Source organism: Strix aluco, chromosome 4 (assembly GCF_031877795.1).
Source record: "Strix aluco isolate bStrAlu1 chromosome 4, bStrAlu1.hap1, whole genome shotgun sequence".
NCBI classification, from domain to species: domain Eukaryota; kingdom Metazoa; phylum Chordata; class Aves; order Strigiformes; family Strigidae; genus Strix; species Strix aluco.
In genome coordinates this window covers 93,583,362-93,597,929 of record NC_133934.1, presented here as the reverse complement: position 1 = coordinate 93,597,929, position 14,568 = coordinate 93,583,362, and the positions used below count along the sequence as shown (strand labels likewise).

At 47.9% G+C, this 14,568-nt stretch overlaps 1 protein-coding gene and 1 long non-coding RNA gene across 2 annotated transcripts; one reads left to right on the top strand and one right to left on the bottom strand.

Annotated features, from left to right (window-relative positions):
* Positions 1 to 1,672: 1,672 nt before the first annotated feature.
* Positions 1,673 to 5,845, bottom strand: SLC10A1 (solute carrier family 10 member 1). The gene is given in 8 exon segments (XM_074824337.1): positions 1,673 to 1,912; positions 1,914 to 1,952; positions 1,954 to 2,040; positions 3,005 to 3,083; positions 3,086 to 3,182; positions 4,666 to 4,840; positions 4,842 to 4,868; positions 5,445 to 5,845. Coding segments are annotated over 8 exon segments (1,134 nt in total). The 3' UTR covers positions 1,673 to 1,683.
* Positions 5,846 to 8,464: 2,619 nt separating this feature from the next.
* Positions 8,465 to 13,713, top strand: LOC141923348 (uncharacterized). The gene is made up of 3 exons (XR_012623268.1): positions 8,465 to 9,566; positions 11,885 to 12,011; positions 13,190 to 13,713. It is a non-coding gene; the product is annotated as an uncharacterized LOC141923348 (long non-coding RNA).
* Positions 13,714 to 14,568: the final 855 nt, after the last annotated feature.

Genomic DNA, 14,568 nt, shown 5'->3' with positions numbered 1-14,568 from the left:
ACGCTCAAGGCTCATCTGTTGGGAGGCACAGCTTGCTGGGCCCACACTTGATGAGCTGAGGAGTTGGTGTAGCCGTGGTCGGTTTTCCTGGCCTCTGCTGTGTAGAGAGCAGTGGTGTCCTGTGCAGGGCTTGGGTTTTAGAAAAGGGCCGTGACCAGCAAGTCCATGGGCTGCTCAGCTGCACGCTGGGACTTGCTGGCTCCTGTGCTGAGAGACTTTCACACCTCATTTTGGGACTTTGGGAGAGAAATTACATTAATCTTCAGCAGTGTCTTTGGGAGCTGCTTCCAGCATGTGCCGGTGGGACAGTTACAGGTAAGTGATGTTTAAAAAAAGGGAACTGATGTGGGCAGTGATTTTCATATGGGCAAAACTGGGGACAGTCACTTGGGAGCATGGCCCTAAGCTGTCCCAAAGGGTTGTCACCGTGACTTGGAAGTGACTGGAAGTGTCCCCAGTGGGTGGGCAGGGGGAGGCTTCATCTGCAGCAAGGTCTTCGGGAAATAACGGTGAGGGTGCAGATAGCTCTGTGGCCATCCCTTTCTCTGGTGTAAAATGAGCATGGAGATAAAAAGTCTGACACAGAATTGCTGGAGACCTGTAAGCCGGCTGCAGGAGGTGGAGCTCGGAGGGGTTGCGATAGTGGCTGCTGCAGAACCTGTATCATTTTCCTGGTTTCCCACTGTTCCTGCAGGATCTTGACACTGGTTTCATTTCTCGAGCACTAACTGTGTCCACACCTGCGTAGATCATTTTTGCTGCATCTGAAGGAAAAGGAAAATGTGGTGAGAATAGGCAGCTCTGAAACCAGGCTGAGGGAAGATTGTGACACAGCTACAATTGGTGTTGCTGGGTGATGTAAAGCAAAAGGAAGAAATGTGGAAGTCCTGTCAAAATATTTAAGCCATTTTTGTTTCCAGTCACTTACAGACCAGCCTGAAAAGTCATCTTTTTTATAGCAGTCTTACAAGCACCTGTATGGCTTCTCCACTGTCAACTGATTTGTGCTGAAGGCACACTTGAGGATCCAAACTGAGTGAGTTTTTTTCCCCAGTAAGTCATCCTTCAGCTGTAAGATATGGTAAAGTGCTCTTCTAGCAGCCCTGTGGCAGCTGCTCAGCAGCTTCTCTGTCCCGAGGAACTGGAGAAAGCTGGTCTGGAAGCATCAGTGGGATAGCTGGTGGAGGATCCCATTCAGCAGTGCATTCTCCAGCCATCTTCGCAGACACTTAGCTGGGTTTTGGCATTATGGACCTGTTGAACTTGGAGAAGTCTACCTTGCATCTATACCAATACTGTATATATGTTTTAATTAAGCTTGAATCTACTTACATACTTTTCTAGCAAGAGATCTACGTTTCCTTCCTTCAGCTGCAGTACTTGACAGTTCTGTTGTTTTCCTCCTCCCCCCACTCCAAAAGTGACACCCTTCAGTGAATATCAACAGTTTACAACAAAGATGGAATTTGTTGCATTAAAGAATATCAGATGTCCTCATGTAGTTTTAGGGGGGGGGTGTGTGACTGTTCTTTGCGTGTGCTCAGTGCCAATCATAGCTTTTGCAGGATGCCTGTCCTAGTTTAAGCATAGGACTCTGAAAATCACTTGAGCGCTGACAGTACAGATAGTATATAGCTATAAGAAACATTCTGCTGATGCAAGAAATCATAATTTCTAATGTCTTCAGTTACCTGTGGATTTTTGAGTGTGATTTGTATTTAATGCATTGAATATGGTAACTGAGTTAAAGGACAACCTGATTCTGCCCTTAGAAAGCAGCAATTCATTGGTAATTACGTGTAAGCGTATGTGGTTTGGCTTGGAAAGTGTAAGAAATACAGGAGCAAAGCTGTACTTGCCATTTGGTTTCTTTATTCTGGCATGGATCCTAAAGATCAGCATCAGCAGAAGTTCCAAGCTGGAACAGCAGGTAGAGCAGTGGGAAGAAGTATGATTTCTGGGGCGAAGGTGACCTTGAGGATAATTGAGCAAAGCTGTATGTTCTGGCAGCTGGTTTCCATGCACACTGTCTGCCGGCATCTGAAGGAGGAAAAGTTAAACAGATTGCAGATTTAATCCACTTTTAAGCAATTTTTAAAAAAGCCTGCCTACCTTGCAGTTGCAATGCTTTGTGCATTTGCCTGTACTAAAAGCGGCGTTATTGGGAGCAATACTGGCATCCCTACGTTTTGCCTTGTGCTCCCTTTGCAATGCGCAGACAGATCACATGATAAATGTGGACTTTGTGCTTAAAGGTGTTTGGAGGCCTTGTGCCCCGCTCTGGGTGCTGCAGCTCCCTGCAGGGAAGGAATCTGCTTCCAAGGTAAAAAGAGGAGTCCAAGGTGCGAAGGTAAAAAAAATAGTGAGGAATAGTGGATATCCTACCTGGATTAGATAGGATGAGGAAGGGAAGGAGTGGGTTATATATGTAAGGTTTCCATCCTAAATTCCTGGGGTTTCAGCTGAATGCACTGACTGGTTTAGGATAATTATCAGCTGAGGAGCAGTTGTGTCTCTTGGGGTTTGATCTCTGTTGGTATTCCCTAATTCTTTGGTGCTATTCATTCTCTTTTTCCCCAACTTTGTTACTGAGAGCAGAGGCTGGTAATGTGTGCTTACCAGGTCACTCGTGACCTCAAGCCAAACCCATCCATCTGCTTGTTCAGTGAACCTGCATAATGGACTTTCACCCCTTCTGTGGTGATCAGGTACCTGTGTCAAAAACTGCTCCAGGTGCTCCTCCCCTCTTGATTTTGCTGAGCAGAGGTTGAACTCATTTCTCTCCCGACTTGAGGCGTGGGAGTATTGATGTGGGACCAGCTTGCAGTGTGTCTGCTTATACGCCTAGGGCCTGCTTTGGGAGACGGCAATCAGTGTTTATTCTACAGAAGTACATCCATGTTGAAACCCATGTTTTTACCATTGCTCTATAGACCAGAGCTGTCATACCTCTCTATTCTTCTGGTGATTGAGAGTGAGGGGAGGGGGGAGTGGAGGAACATACCGGTCATCAAGCTGGAAGACTGCAGAGTGAACGTAGCCCAGCAGGAATCCAATAAAAGGCATTAAGGCAAAGATTCCAGGAGGGATGGTGAGAAGACGACCATGATACCACTTCCCACATTGGCCACAGGCAGAACAATTATTGCAGCAGATGACAGTAGAATCACAACCATTCCTGCCTAAAATACAAGCAGTCAAGACATGGACATGAGAGAAATCCCCAGCAAAATTTGCCTCAGCTGTTGGGAGCAGCTGTGTCCAGTTCCCTGTCCATCACATATGTAAGTATATAGTGAGGGTGCATAAGTGCCTTTTGTGGACATAAATGTTACAATTAATCAACAAGAGACTATCCTGAGGTATTACCTAGAAGGACCTTAAATAGCCAAGTACCTTTCTGGTGCTTGCTCCACCAGCCACTTGTTTCTCAGCCATTGCTATGTCTCTGTCCAGGTCCCTTTGTGTCTCTAGTCCACCCAAAGCAGGTAGGGAGGAAACCACTTTACTTGTAGGTAGAGCCTGCCTACACCTACAGCAGGTGTAGGTGCTAGTGGCTGTTTCAGATGGTCTCATTGGTGTCTGGTGATTTGGCAGATGAAGGAGCTGGGGAATTTGGGGAGAAAGAATACAGCCTCCTGCCTGTCTCTCCCCTTTGGAGTCAATTTGGATGAAGTTCCCCAGATGTTTTTTAAAAGCAAGTTTCTGCCCCCTTCCTCTTTTGTAGAGAGGATAAATGGAAAGGTGGTGTTAGCAGAAAGAAATATGGCCCAAGGGTCAGCTGGGCCAGTGTAGGCTTTTAAAGCTTCTTTTGAAACAGTCTGGTCATCACTGCCCTGTGCTGGGTAAAGGAACCTCTGAAGAGCTCTGGTCCTCCTGCGTCTGCTCTAGCATGGTTCCCATGCTTGTTAGAGGTTAGTGATTCCTATTGTCATTTTGCTGGGTCTGTTACTGAGTCTTGACACCCATTTCTTGATGTGTTTGGTCCCGGTTTCTCTGAGATGAAGCCTTAGTGAAAGAAACCATGAAAAACAGGTTTACTAAGTTGTTAGCAGCTCTCTGGGTACTGCTAGTGGAGCTCTTGAGTTAGACAATGGCATGTAGCTGGTTGGCTGGATTTCCCTTTTGTTCTTTAAATGTCTGATGTACAAAGGAGGCAGGGAGATGATTCCAGGCATAAGCGGATGCTTAGTGATCTAGTGGCTTCTGCTGGATAGATGTCTCACTGACATAAGCAGCAACTTTGTGGTGTGACTTTTGCCCTGTGCTAGACCTCTGAGAGCAGTGGGTGAGTTTTTTGTTTGTTTGGTTTAGTTTTGGTTTTTTAAAAATCTGGGGTCTGCTTTGGTTACAGCAGTAGTCAGGGCACTGCCTTTGAGGTTCATTAGTGCTGCTTGTAGCAAAAGAAAACAAAACCGAAGCCAACGAAGGAGAGCAAGGTAGGAAATTGCCTACAAAATGTTGTTTGCTGGAGAAGGTGGAGGACTTCTCTTTGGGCAAATATTGTAATGATTAAAGTGGTGAAGTGGATGTCTTGAGTTCTATCCTCAACCCTTCCATTGATTTGTGGCATGCCTTAAAGAAGTTAGAATTTCTGTGCCTCTATTTTTGGAAACTTGCTTGAAGCCCTTGGTTGAAAGGCAACCAGCACAGGATACTTCTTACCTTGATGATAAAGCCAGTGTAATGTGGTTTCTTCTCATTCAAGATGATACTGATAACACAGGGGATTAGCATTAGCACCAGGGAGGTGACTATTCCTTTGTAAGGTACCTTGCCCTCCAAATCACCCTCCTATAGTTCTCCTGAGTGAAGGTACAGAGGCAGAGGCATTAGTCCAGACTGTTGAATATGTGGTCATTACAATGCTGAGATGAAGAAAGAACCCCTCAGTAGAAGGACACTTTTTCTTACTAACCTGGATGCATGGTTTAAATATAAGGCTTTACATCACTCTTTCCTAACCTGTCACTGATATTTCCCCAGCATCGCTGTCAGGTTGTAAGAAGGATGTGATGTGACTAGAGAAGGGAGAAGATGACTCAAGTTCTATATAAACTCAGAAAGGACTCTTGTAATGGGTACAGCTCACATTTCAGAAATTCTCGAGCCACAGACAAAGTAATACTTCATATTTTCACCGTGGATCTTGTTTAATCACTAGGGTTTATTGGAGAGTGGTGTTCTGCTAGTTCAGCATTTCTCACTGGCGCAGCCTCTTCAGAGCAGCATGCCATATGCTTCAGAGAAAAGTACAAAATCCCATTTTATTGTAAAACAGGGACAAATTTGCTCTTTGAGCAATATGGGTGCTTTAAAAATATTCTAGAATTTGTATTTCAGTCTTGGTCCAGCTTCTTGGGAGTTGCTAATGTTTATTAAACTAGTTTCTGAACCAGTCATATGACTAGATTGGCCTGGGCAATGAACTCAGCTTTCCTTACCTGAGGTTCATGTCCCCTCTCAGTGCCAAACTAAAGATGTTGGAGAGGTTTCCTCCTGGACAGCAGCCTCAGATGAGGACGGCCAGGGATTCTGTAGCACCCAACTGGAAGAGCTTGGCCAGTATGAATGCTGTTAAGGGCATGATGCCGTACTGAGCCATTACGGCAAGTGCCATGCCTTTGCGTTTCCTAAGGTGAGTTGTGATCTTGGCTATCTCCATTGTACACCCCAGAGATACCATGATGATGAAGAGGACCACAATAAGGATCACGTTCAGGACTTTGTCCATGGCCTGCTGGATGAATGCAAACGGTGGTGCCACACTGGTCAAGGAGGCGCTCTGCATGCCACCTGGGCTGCAAAGCTCTGGGCTCTCAAAAGCTCCCTTGGTCTTGTTCATCATGCTGAAGGGTTTAGAGGTCCCTTCTTTTGTAAGTGGTTGGGAAGGTGAAGAAGGGATTGATTCAGAAGTCTAAATAACATCCAGTTAATGAAAGCAAAACATGAGCTCTCTTTCAGGCCACCACTCTTGTTGTTCAGCAGCTGTTGAAACAGAAATCCATGTTTTGAGCAATCAAGCAGCTGTAAACCCCACTTACTTCAGTAATACATTGTGCAGTTTGTGTAGCTTCTGCTCTGGTCCCCCACCTCTTCCAGCATCTGCTCTTACTGTGAGAATGGGGACATAGCTGGTGAGAGCGAGAGGGAGACTCATTCCAGACTGGTAAAGACTGGCACTTCATACAAAGGAAAATGAACCAGAACTCTTCTCCACAAGATACTGCCAAGGCCAATGCTTAAAAGCAGGATGCATCCAGGATACTTTATTTTTAATGAGGGTTATAAAATACTTATGCTTCTGGCCATAAATCAATGTCTTGAAAGGAGGGCTAGGAATAAACTTTGTCCATGGACAAGTAATTTCTCTAGTAAACTCTTAGCGGCCTTCACATCTCTTTTCCTGATGTGGTAAGTCTGACACCGTCTAGAAATTTTTTGATTGCATACAGAAATGAATTCTCCAAGCCTTACCAACATCCAAAATATTATTCCTTCCTTAGCGCTGAGGGGAGGTTCTGCATGGCAGGAGCCTCAACCGGCCTCTGCAATACAAAGCTGTGCTTGCTGCGGCACAGCAGCATTGCTTTCAGGACCTGAGGAGCTCTGCACCATGATCCAGCTAGGGTTGCAGGCATCGCCCAAGCTCTGCAAGCAAAGCCAAATAGGCAGCTTTTACCCACCCCAGACTGGTACCTGCCTTGAGTTTTCAGTACAACGATGCACGGCATGACATACACTTGGTGCTCTGGTGTGCAGGGAAACAGGGGCAGGGCAGCTGGTGCTTGAGCAGGAAGAGGGGCCAGAGAGGTGGCTGATGAAGATTGTTCCTGCAGCTGCTGCAGAGGTGACCTCTGCTCATCCCCCCACTGCTCCCTGTCCCTGGCTGTACAGGGGACATGCTTCCCTGGGTCTGCCATGCTGGGGAATGGCACGTCCCCTGGTGCCACACTCCCTGATCCCTCCGCAGGTTTCGCCTTCAATTAAGGTATTTATTGCCTTCAAGTTGACCTGAGCCAACCCCTAGGTCTGGTGTGGGACTCTGGAAACATACAGAGCTGAACACATTAAACTAGAGCAAAATGAATGCCATTGCCTTACATGCCTGTGGATGTGGCTGTAGGAGACTTCGGTGAGATTGCCTGCTGCTCCATCCCTTCCTGAGTGATAGCAATCTTCAGTCCTGCTTCAAGAAAATCTTTTGCCCTTGGCAATATCTTGTCCTCTGCTTGCAGAATATAAAGTCTGGGTCTAAAAGAGCCTTGTAGATAGGGAAGCTGTTATATGATAGTTGTGTTACAGAACTGGGGAAGGGATTTTACAGGGAGGTTTGCTGCAATATGGCTGAGCTCTAATCCCTTTGCTGAAGGGCATTACAACACTGCAGTAATGTGTCCATCACTCCTATTCATCTGGGAGCTCAGCAGGCTCAGCCTCTCCAGCTCCACTGCTCTGGAAACACTGCTGGCGGCAGGCAGGAATGTCAGAGCTGTTCTCCCTGTTCCTCCCCACTTACTCTTGCTTTGGTTAGGAAATCTGTTCTCCAAGCTGGCAGCCAGGCTGGAAAAGCACCAACAGCAGCTCTGGAGCCCAGTGCGGACATCCCTTATCAAGTGGGGAGGAGCGGTGCCCGTAGAACCCCGGACAGCCATGCCAGCAGCTCCTGGTGGCTCTGATGTCCTTGCCTGCAGCTTCTCCTCCACCCTTGTGAGCACCACACCGCCATGCCTGGAGGCAAGGGCCCTTCCCCTAAATCACTGATGGTGTTTTGAGGCCTCTGTGTCACTGTGGTGGCAGAGAGTACTGCCTGGCCTCGTTGCTGGGGCCCTGGCTAAGCAAGCGGGAGGAGGTGGCCTGCAGTACTGCATGCATTTTGTTTTTCCTTGGGCATCTGCAAGATTTCCAGGCACAAGTAAGAGCTGCCCAAGTAACACATGGGCAGGATTCATAGGAATTAGGGGAAAATGTAGGAGCAAAGCCCACAGCAATTCCTTCTCTCTTTCTATCCCTCCCTTCAGGTTTTTTTCCCGCAGATCCCCAGCCTTCCTAAGGAAATGCTTGTTTTCACTGTGTTTGCCTTTTAGCTGTACGCTGAACTTTGTCAGAAGATGCGAGAAGGGTCAAATCAAACAATTAAATCATTATAAAGCATCACTGCCTCAGCAGTGGTCAGACCCCGACCCCCCCACCCAAGCTCACTGCAGCTCAGGGTTTTAAAACGATGATGTTGTAACACTCTTACCCTTTGTCTTTGCAGGGCTGTAGAAGAATGTTTCAACTACCCCAGTAATTAAAAAAATGCCTGCTAGTTGTTTGCTCTTCAAGCGTTCCTGCTGGTTCCCAGTAGTTCATGCAGGAAACGCCACAGGAGCCCAGGGCAAGACTAGTCGAGAGAAGCAGAATAAATTAGGATCATTATTTCGACCCTGATTCATGCTGGGACATCCAGTTGTTTTACACGGGCACTGGATCTGGGGGCTTGCCTTCAGACGTATCCAAAGAGCTGCATCGCAACTCTAAAGCTGCTGCTCCCTGCAGTGGGACCTGGGGGTTGGGATCGCCAAGGAGCATGGCCAGAGGAAGGAGCAGGCTCCCATGATGGGAGGCACTGGGGCTCGGGTGTTGCATGGGCATGCTGCTGGTAGCCCACGATGCTGACCTCATGGCCGCACCACCTACCTCGGTTCAGAGGAGGCTTCGGCCTTGCCTGTTTGGCCAGCGAGCCCCTAGCTTCATGCCTAGGCAAGGTGTGCCTTTTCCTTCCTTTGGCCACTTCCCAGGCTCAGTTCTTAAAATTTCTAGATGTTCTTTAAATGGTCTCCTTTTTTTCCCCTCACGGCTCAAATATGCTCAAGCAGCTTGCTCCCTGCACAAAGGACTTTGCCTCCATCTGTGCCCTTGTGCTGCATAAAGCTAAGGACCTTCGTGGAAGGTCCCACACAGCTCATGCCACTTGAGGGCAGTGGTTGCATGCCCAGAACCTCGTTGCTTTCTGAGGATAAAAGACCTCATAAAACAACAAAGTCTCACCGTAGGTGCCATCGCTTAGATCTTTTTTTATTAAGTCAGATCCTCCCAAATTCAGAGATACAGTCTAATACAACAGGCATCACAGGATGCTTAACAAGCCTGAGGCATTAAAGGAGATATTTTAAAAAAATGTATACAAGATTGCAGACTTCCTGTTGGAGATCAAAATGAGCTGTGTTGTGGACTCTTTTTTTTTTTCTTTTTTTTTTTTTTTAAAAGACACCAAAGGAGTCAGTGCTTCATGCTTTCATAATGCAGCTTCATAAATTCACCTGACAAATATGAAATGGTTCACATACCCCTTTCAATGGTGGGGAGCTGAGGTCCAGTTTTCTGGTTTGCAGCTGGGACTGCCATCTCTTCTGTGTTTTTACACAATTTACTTGAGTTCAGCCCAGTGGTTGCCCAAAGGCTGTACCTCAGCAGACGTGCCCGAAAGGAGTGGCGGTGACTTGATTTGTGCCAGATTTCACACTGTGTTGGCCCCCAGTGCAAGACATGACCTTGGCACCTGGTGTCCATATTTTGTTCAGGTAAGGTTTTCTCACTGGCTAATCAATTTGCTAATTTCTGTGTGATTTTGAGGCAATTTGCCCACCACAGCCCTCCCTAGATGGTGGATGCAGTGCTGCAATATCTATCAGAGGTTTGAAGAGGGAAGGCTTCTGCAAATCATGACTTGTCACAACTTGTTCCAGCTGTGGCTCTCCACGCCACAGTTTTGGTCCTATCTATGTTTTTTCACTTGTGTCATCACCTGAGGATGCAGCCCACTTAAATGGGATGCTCTCCAATTAAAATCTAGGTTTGGTCTGCCCTGTCACGGGAACAGTTGTGTGTTTGGGGTGGTGGTTAGCTCTGCTTGTGTCTGAGCCCCCTGAGACAGGGTCAGAAACGAGAACAAATTGAACAGGCTTGTCTTGAGATGCCAACCCCTCACCACCTGGTGTGGAGCAGTCTGGCACAAACTGCCATGTCCCATTGGCCAGGGCAGCTGTAGCCTGATGCCGTGGTGACGGCCACACTCCCCTCTCCTCACCTCCATGCCAGGTGCCATCGTGTTGCCATGCCAGCTCCGTGTTGGGGATGGCTACCCAGTGTGTCATAGGGAAGGGGCACATCTGGAGTGGGACAGGGTGAGGGGGGGCTGGAGAGGCTCCCCCAGGTCTGAACAGTCCTGCTGTCTCCCTGCAGCAAGGCTGAAAGCCCTGCCAAACCAGCTGCACACCCTGGAGGCCTCCCGCAGCCGCTGGGATGTGCTGGAGATGGACGGTGGTGCGATCCGTGGTTCACTGTCCAGCTGTGTCTGCTGCAGCATCCCAGTGTGGATGGGGGCCCCATCCTGGCACCCCATGGCAGGGTGGCTAGGACCTTGCACCCCTGCCTTCCTGGTGGCAGCCATGCCCTGTCCCCCACTGCCAGGCATTTGATGGCTCCCTGCCCCCACAGTGCTACTCTCTTAGAGGTCCTGAGCGCAGACAGGAGCCAAAGTTGTTTATATTTATTCAAATCCCATTTAGCATCCATCAGTCTTAAAAATCCCATGACTACCCTCTTATACAATTTGGTTTGATAGGAAAATAATTAATTTTGCAATTAAGCTGTGCCCGGAACAAATGATGTAAGAGCACTCCCGTATGGGCTAAATTAGTGCCTGCTGAGACACAGCGCCAGCATCTGTCTGGTTTAGTGACACATTTTCAACAGCCAGAGGAGGGGATAGTGCACCCTTCTCTGATTTTACTGATGGCTTCATCTCAGAGAGGACTTGGCAGTGTCATCTGGAGCACAGTCTGGTCAGTCAGCAGTGAAAAACAAGCTTACCCCGATGCCTCTTCTCCATGTTAGGGAGGTTGTTTTAAATTTGAGCCTGCTGGTCAGGTGGGCACTGCTTATGCCTCAAGTGGTGTGGGGAGCTCTGGAGAAAGGAAAGCTGCTCCCAAGAGCGTGAGTGAGGCACTTCAGCCATTGAGACCATCATTTCAGTAGGCAGCCTCTTCCTCCTCACTTCTAGAGCAAGGCTTTCCACCAGCACCGTGAAGTGCCAAAGGGCCTTGGTGACAGGGAAGGGTTCTGCCCCGTCCTTTTGGTGGTGTTATTACCCTAGGTGGTTTTAAGTTACTCCAGACAGAGAGCTCCACTTCTGGAAAGGGTGATTTTACAATTAGCAAACATGGGTTGCCGTGGATTTCTGACCACTGCTTGGTTTTCTCTAAGGAGCCCATAGCAACCAGTGCAACATGGTGATACATGGGAGAGACTCTGTTTTCCCTCGGTGGGGAGTGGTCTGCAGGTCTGGGGTAGAAACCCCTCTGCTAATGGGAGAGAGGTACTTGCATGTGTTGAGGGGAGCACTGGGGTCACCCCACATTCCCAGATGCAGAGGGTGGTTCTGGCTTTGCCACCCGTGCCCACAGAAGGGTGTCAGCAAGGTACTGGAGCAGGTTCACCTCAAGGGTGGATGTTTTTTGGGGGGAAACTCCACAGAAGGAAGTCTGTTCATGTCCAGGATGCTTATTTCTCCCTGTGGGAAAAGAGATATTATTTATTGTCTATTGTAGTCACTTGTTAACTACGTAATTAGTGGGTCTAGTTAATCTTAACTGTTTCATTTCCTCAGGGACCAGATGTCAAAGACAGCTTCATAAAGAAATTGACAGCTTAAGTTTCCTTGAAACTTTGGTAAAATGCTGTTGTCAGGCCAGCAGGACCTTCCTTAAGCCTGTATCCAATTGGTATAGCCTTGACTATTGCTCCTAGCTTTATGGGAGAAATGAGCCTTGTCTGCAGTTCTTCTGATCTTTGCAGAAGAGTGATAACTATTTGGAAAATGCTGTTTTCTCTGGGTCAGGTGAGAAGCTTCTTTGGCACGAGCTTGGGAGAGCTGATCTGGGTGGCAGAAGGTTCCTTAGTCTCTTGTCCAGCTTCCATCTGTAGATGCCATGCACCTGTGAAGGGCAATTACACCTTGAGCTGAGGTGAGTGTGTTTCATTTGTATCAAAGCTTACATTTTAAATAATTTCATTGGGTAGATTGTGCTCAAGTTCTACCTCCATAGCTTTAAACTGCTCCATCAATGACATGAAGTATCTCTTGTTCCTACATGACGAATATGAAAATTTAATAAAGTGGATGGCTAGGAAAGTGGGAATTAAGAAATAAGGTGATCGGGAATAGTCAAGGATTTCTGAAAGAGACCAAGACCCTTATGCAAACCCTAGGGGTGAACCAGGAGGTCTATGAAAAGGCAGACTCACCTAGTCTTTCCCCTCCTGTTGCTCCCCAAGTTCCCATCTGAAGGGCAGCCAAATTGCCTTTTATAAGGGAGAGAAATTTTCATGTCAAGGAGAAGGTATGGAAACTACCACCAGGGTTTAATCTTAGAAATGAGTCCCCATGTGGCTGTGTGGGAGACTTCTAAAAAGCATGTAAGTGCCAGGCTACATAATGGGGATTAACTCCAAGCAAGGTGCTCCAGCGGGTGCAGAGCAGCAGTACTGCAGAGCCACTCAACTTGGTGCCTGCATGTGAGGGCTCAGTGGGAGAGCTGGGGGTTTCCTCGCAGCACCAGAGGAGAGCATCCCACTCTCCTCAGTGCCTTGGCAGATGCTGGTGAGATGTCAGCCTAGGCTCTGGAGTCTGCCCCTGAGCTGCTGAAACAATGTTCCAGCCAGCAACCAAACAGCTTGAGCTACCTGGAAACTTTAATCCTCACCTGCAAATTAATTTGGGTAAATTATCTGTTGATATGCTGGCCCCCTTATCCTCTTGTCTCTCAACTCTGTGGTGATCCCCTCAGCCACTGTCCTTTCCAGCATGAGAAGGAAAAATCTCTCTTTTGGAAAACAAAAAGAAAATATAATTTAAGTAATGCAATCCAAAACAGAGCTATGTTTAAGTGCATATCTGATTTTGTAGAACTAAGCTGACACTTTGGAATTACAGGGCTATTAAGGAGGAAAATTGTGCTGTCGCTCTGGAGACCATGGCTTTGCCTGGTTCTTGTCTGCTCCTTCGGCATCCTTGCATCACTGACTGCAGTGTCTGGAAATGGCCTTGTCTTTCTTCTCTCTTCCTCTTGTGGTTACTCACAGACTTTGCAGAAAATCTGTAGATTGTGCGTATTAGGAGATCAGACTTCTCTCTCTCCCATAGGTGTCTTAGGAGCTTTGAGAAGAGGACATGTTAGCCTGCTTAACAGTGAAGATCTATCTCCCCGAGAGGCAGAAATGGCTGCAGCAACCACACTGCACTTGTTCATGAGGCTCAGGACCAAGCAAGCCGTTGAGTGGGTGGCTGGGGTTGGTCTGAGTCTTGCTCCCTGCTTTATCACCATCTCCTGTGTAGGGAAAGCTCCTGAAGCTATCCAAGCTTAGTAAGAGATGAGCATAGCACATTTTAGCTACAGAAGGGTTTTCTTTTAAGCCTGATTCAATTCTCAGCAGTCACAGAAAGGCCAGTGTGAAAGCCTGGCTCTCACAGCACACCGGGGCACCCTGAGTGTGCCATCCCGAGGAAGCACCCTGAGCGGGCACGGGGAACAGCAGCCCTTCACAGGCAGCACTGCAACTGAGCTGGGGTGCCTGAAACCACGTTCCAAGGGATGTTTGAAGCCTGTCTGTCCCTGGGTCAGCCCTGGATGATTGGCCCAGCTCTTGCATGATCTGTAATCAATCAGTGAGGTAATCCTAAATAAATATCTGGGTGTACAGCAGTGCTTGGATATGGTCACTTCTTTGGTTACAGCGCAAGCTCTGTGAGTGCTCAGTGACGTGGTTATGCCACTGCTTTTTAGTTTGGATTTGGGGGGAGTTTTGATCTTTTTTTTACCCCCACTTGTTTTGTTTCCTTTTTCTTCAACTTGCACCTGTTGTGATGGGACCCTGCTTCAGCCTGAAGAGGGTTATGGTGCTTATTTGCAGGAGAAGACAGCTGGACTTATTTCCTTGCTTACCCCTGCGGTAGGACACAGGTAAGCAAATTTCTGCCCCTCTCCCACCTCTGCAGGCAGGGGAATTTTACTTCTTGGTGGTGTGGTGAGGATGAAGACCCTGGAGGATGGGTGACATGGTACTGGGCTCCACCTTACCTTGATGCAACGCTGGGAAGGCTGAGAGCTTGGATGGGCTCTAGGTGCGTCCTTTGGTCTGAGGAGGGCTCAGGGTCCCCAGCACCCTTGGAGAGGGTGTGCACCATCCTGCAAAAGTCCTTTTGCCTCCTGCCTGAACTGAGCCATTGGCCTTTCTGTGTGTTGCAGATGGGTCACAAAAAGGTCAAGAGGGCTGTTGAAAAACCTTTGCTTGTTTGTGTACTTCACTATCTGCCTTCACCTTTTGCAGCCTCTTAGGCCCACGCGTGCTGAGCTCTGCTTAGAGCAGCACCTCCAGGTGCTGGATCTCAGTCTGGGCACCAGATGTATTTGTCATCCTCCTGGGTGTTTTGCTGAGTTTCTGGGCTGGTGGAAACCTCGTGACTTTGAGTTCCACCAGTGCATTAGGCACCGTTGTCTTTTGGTTACTGGCATTCCTGTGGTC